Raw genomic sequence first — 5,037 nt, 5'->3', positions numbered from 1 at the left:
GTTGACATTTACACAAAGACAAACACGTTACAGTCTTTCTGTTGACATTTACGCAAAGACAAAAACGTTACAGTCTTTCTGTTGACATTTATACAAAGACAAACACATTACAGTCTTTCTGTTGACATTTACACCTTTCTCACAAGCTTTCACATGCAAGTTGCAATATCTTTGTTGAAATTAACATAATTTCAAATGTCTAACTACCACTTCTGTCTCTCTCTCCAACTGTAGATGATTTAAAGCTTGGATATGATATGGTGTAGTCTGTTTTTATAAGACCTTTTGTATTTTAATACAGCTCTGTGTATTAAAATAAACCAAGTTATAGTGTTAAGATAAATTGAATGAAACATTAGAGAGACAGACAGAACTATAAGTAGGAAGAATACTCAGATTCCACCTAACCATATTCAAAGAGAACCCTCTGGTGGGAAATAAGAATTTCAATGACAAGACTTTCTTGGTGCCAGGCCGCAAGTTGTCCCGGCTGAGCAATTAAATCAGGTGTTCGCATCAAAGATGGACAAAACACCGTACTAAGGTTGTGTGGTGTCATCAGGTTTTGCTTCTGTTTCTCAGTTACCCTAAAAGAACGATAACACAAATGATCGGTTATCATGATCGAGAGAAAAAGTTTCAGACAACACGAAGGATCACAGGGATCACGTAATATAGGAAAACCGAAGTCAGTAAAAACGGATCCATTACTTTCTGCTTGAGTGAACTCTAAAACATTTTACAGTGGTTAACTTTTAAACACAACAGCTTAACACGTTTTGCCCATTAACACAGTGAAAAATATTACTTCTGTAAAACTGAACCTAGTTTTCATTCTATAGTTGTCACTTTTAAATTAAGCAAAAAGCATTTTTCTAGTCATCTCATCCATTCAAACAGAGAGAAGCTTTCGGTAAAACTTTATCTGATTTTTTTCAATTCAAAACCTGTAACTTTTAATTATTAATGTATATAATAATTCTTGAATTTATTAACACCATGAAAATACTATTACTCAATTATCACGTTATTTATAACAAAAACATACTTAAAACGATCTCTCCAATCCAAACATGTTTTCACTTATGTACCTTTGATTATCTTATGGTTGTCTTTCTATTTCAGCTTCAAACTCCTTGCAGTGCTTCATGGAAACTGTACTGGTTTTATAATTATCAGTTGATTTTCTAGTTGGTACTTTTTTAACTTGCACAAATATCTACATCATCTCAAATAGTGTGGGAGTTTATTAGAAACCAGGACGGTCCTGCCTAACATTCAAGTTTCATGTACAAGCTTATTCATCAATGTTTTAGATTAAATTCCTGGACGACATAGAATAATGAAAATTCACTCGCTTGTTGAAGGTACTTCAGGGTTTGATGGTGAGCTGGTTGTAGTTTGTTAATAGCACTAATAAGTAGTTTACCTGTTTAAATATGCCAGTAGGTACTTCAGGGAAATTACTGATTAGTGCTATTAACAAACTACCACCAGCTCACTATCAAACAGGTGAAGTACCTACTGGCACATTTAAAAGGGTTTGATAGTGAGCTGGTGGTAGTTTGTTAATAGCTTCTCTTAAGCCATCCAGTCTTCCTTCCAAGGTTTGTTGTCCTGATAGATGTTATTTAATTAAACTATCACTTTAGAACAAGGAAAACATTTTATTCATATGTAAAAAAACAACAATATTACAAGTATTTATTTCATAGATATTATCATATAATGAAATGAAATTCAAATGTAAAAAAAAGACTGGATTTTTGACTATCCTCACAAAACCAGAACATGCCAGTAGAATGTATGGGATACAAAAAATCAAATTATACTAACAACAACTTTGTGAATTGTATGTCCAAACTATTCAAGTTCACGAAGAATTATACAAATTTATCAAAAATATCGTACACAAGTCTAATGAAAATACTGAAATAAAAGTTTCCAAAACACATTTTCTAACATATCCATCTCTTCTACATAATTTTGATTTTTATTCAGTGTTACTTTTCAACATTTTGTTTCTTGTTACAAATGAATTATATTTATTACCTTGTCCCTAACCTATGGCAAACATACAAGATAATTAAACAAGAAAATGTGTTATTCCTACCTCTTCTTGCACTCAGAGGGTATTAATAATTGAGATTATTATCTGAATTTTATTTTAGAGTAAAGTTTAAATATATTCATATATATATTCCATACTAACATTGGTAAAATATGCTTTTCAAATGTACATAATTTTGTTTATTTTTCATATCCTTTCAACAACTTACTAATATTTTAATTATAACAGTATATTACACATGTAAAAAACCTGATACTCACTAACACCATTCATAAACAAAGGGTACGTATCAAAGGTGATCAAGGGAATGGGTAAAAGACGGAAAAAAAGCTTCAGGACCCCAGTAATGACATGAACATCTTCAAAAGCTCCAGGGCTAATATCTGCATGTAAACCATCTTCAAGGATGGAGAAAAACAACGGCTGTATAAGTAGTGATTATAAAACAATGGCTGTATAAGTAGTGATTATAAAACAACAGTTGTATAAGTAGTGATTATAAAACAACGGCTGTATAAGTAGTGATTATAAAACAACGGCTGTATAAGTAGTGATTATTAAACAACGGCTGTATAAGTAGTGATTATTAAACAACGGCTGTATAAGTAGCGATTAGTTATATGTGAATCAAACTAGCAGTTTGTAACTAAACACATTTTTAGTTACAACGACAGTTTTTGTAGTTGCCATTCATTAGATAGCTCATGGTTAAGTATTTCAAGAACTCTCATACCCACCTTTTTCAAAACTTAACCTTACATCTTCAACTTCATCACTAAATCCTGAAATTCTGTAGAGCCCTTCCATTTCTAAACCTGTTAAAATAATTAGTAGAAAAACAAAATATTTCATTTTTGTAAGTCTAAGATACCAAACACAAATTTTGAAAGACTGTATTAGCACATCAATGAGACATTAAAATTTTTTCACTTGATGTAATTATTTAAAGCACATACTAGGATTTAATACTGAGATCCTGGGAGGTCAAACAATAACCTTAATGTTAATTCAAAATGAACACTTTTAGTGACATAAGTTTCTCAAATATGCCCATGATTGAACATACAACTTCAATTAGTTTGGTGCTCAAAACTGCCAAAATTATTAATAATATTACATAATTAACAATGAATTATCAATTCTTCCCCTAATCTCTAAATAGCAACACAAAAATGACATATATATATATATTTTCAGTTTTCCACCAAAACTTACTTGCACCTCCTATTCACTGATAAATATTTGTAGAAGAAATACTGCCTATCTTTCAAGTACAAATAATATGCATTTCGAGTTAGAGTAACAGTTACTTCAATAAAGTGTTATACGAGTCACATTTAAAATTATTCAAAAGCTTAGAGTGAACACTATTTTTAAATAACTTTTAACCAAATGACACAAGAAACCTATTGAGAATTTAACAGAATTAAAAACTTGATTTTCCATTTATCATAAAAAAACTAAGTAAATATCTCTATTTAATGCTATAAGCTTTAAACAAATGACACAATGAACCTACCTAAGTTTAACAGCACCACATAGAAAATGTTAGTTTTTGTTTAAAATTTAAAAAGATACAATATACTTGAAATTTCAGTAAATTATATATCCCATTTGCGATATGAAAAGACCACAGAGCTTAAATTAACTTGAAGAGAAATGCACAAAGGATATTCTAGAAAACACAGTTACAATCAGCACAAAGCTGCTCGATCCCACCTCGATTCTCTATCTCTTTAATGCACATGTCCACAACAAAGGGTCGAGGAGTATTGTGGGCCTTGACTAGTGTGGTAAGATCAATTCCAAACACTCTCTTAATGTACTTCAGGTCTGGTAAACAGTCATTAGGGATTTTTTCAGAGCATTTTCGATGGGCACTAAAACCACAGTCTGTAAAAAATATTTATCACAAAAATCTAAATACGAAATGTAAGTAAAGTGTATTCATACAATCAAACTCCTTCATGTTTAAATATGAATATATGCTTCAAAAACTGAACTTCATAAGCTCTTACTTGAGAGAAGGTATAGCCAGAAGAGAGTATATATGAAAGGTATTGTTAACGAAATGCAACTGTCTAGAATGTTTTTCGCAATAGCAACTTCAAACACAAATCAACAACTTTCTAGACAGACACGGCCCATTAAGAGTACCTTTCAAGTAATGTAAGAATTGTTTTGTATTGTTAAAAACTGTTTAATGGGTTTCCAAGAATAGGAAAAAAGAAGAAAATGACTGGATTTATTGTATTTAAAACTATAGTTATTATAAGCAGCTTTATACGTGATGTTTGGTTACTATATCGCACCTGATAAAAGTAATGTTAATTTGTACAGTCATAATCGACAACTCTGCAAGCTTTTAAATTCAGGACTAAACATGGTCAACTTACAAACACTCTCTTCCACAAAACAGTAAACTAAAATGCCATCTCTAAAAAGTACGTTTTTTATCTGTTAATATTACTGATTGTACCTCTGACAACTTTATTAATGTTCACGTGGATGACTTACCTCGGAAAATAGCAAAGAAAATAATCTCTTACGTGAAGTTTCCACAAGAGTCACACCAAGGTTTTCACACCTACTTTTACCCTTAACCCTTTGAGTAATAATTCCCAACTAGAAGTTTCAATATCAGTCATAGCAAGGTTTTCACACTTTACATCTTTAGAAATAATCCCCCACAATTAGTTTCCACAAGATTAACAACATGGTTTTCCCACTTACCTTCACACTTGACATCTTGAGCAATAATCCCCCACATAATGTTTCCACACCAGTCACACCAAGGTTTTCACACTTAACATCTTTAGAAATAATCCCCCCACATAAAGTTTCCACAAGATTAACAACATGGTTTTCCCACTTACCTTCACACTTGACATCTTGAGCAATAATCCCCCACATGATGTTTCCACACCAGTCACACCAAGGTATTCACACTTAACATCTTTAGAAAT

General features: G+C 31.6%; 1 protein-coding gene across 1 annotated transcript in view; it reads right to left on the bottom strand.

Moving 5' to 3' along the window:
- Window positions 1-6: 6 nt before the first annotated feature.
- LOC106473301 (N-chimaerin-like) overlaps window positions 7-5,037 on the bottom strand; it is a 21,726-nt gene continuing 16,695 nt past the window's right edge. The window contains exons 9-14 of the mRNA XM_022401765.1: window positions 3,791-3,964; window positions 2,809-2,886; window positions 2,332-2,469; window positions 1,543-1,617; window positions 1,430-1,460; window positions 7-587 (exon numbers count right to left, since the gene is read on the bottom strand). Coding sequence (XP_022257473.1) covers window positions 404-587; window positions 1,430-1,460; window positions 1,543-1,617; window positions 2,332-2,469; window positions 2,809-2,886; window positions 3,791-3,964 — 680 coding nt within the window. The 3' untranslated portion in view covers window positions 7-403. The remainder of the gene's footprint in view (window positions 588-1,429; window positions 1,461-1,542; window positions 1,618-2,331; window positions 2,470-2,808; window positions 2,887-3,790; window positions 3,965-5,037) is intronic.

This window comes from Limulus polyphemus, unplaced genomic scaffold (genome assembly GCF_000517525.1).
Source record: "Limulus polyphemus unplaced genomic scaffold, Limulus_polyphemus-2.1.2 Scaffold6056, whole genome shotgun sequence".
In the NCBI taxonomy this organism is placed as follows: Eukaryota; Metazoa; Arthropoda; class Merostomata; order Xiphosura; family Limulidae; genus Limulus; species Limulus polyphemus.
Note: the sequence above shows the minus strand (reverse complement) of the source record. Positions and strands in the feature narration are given on the sequence as shown.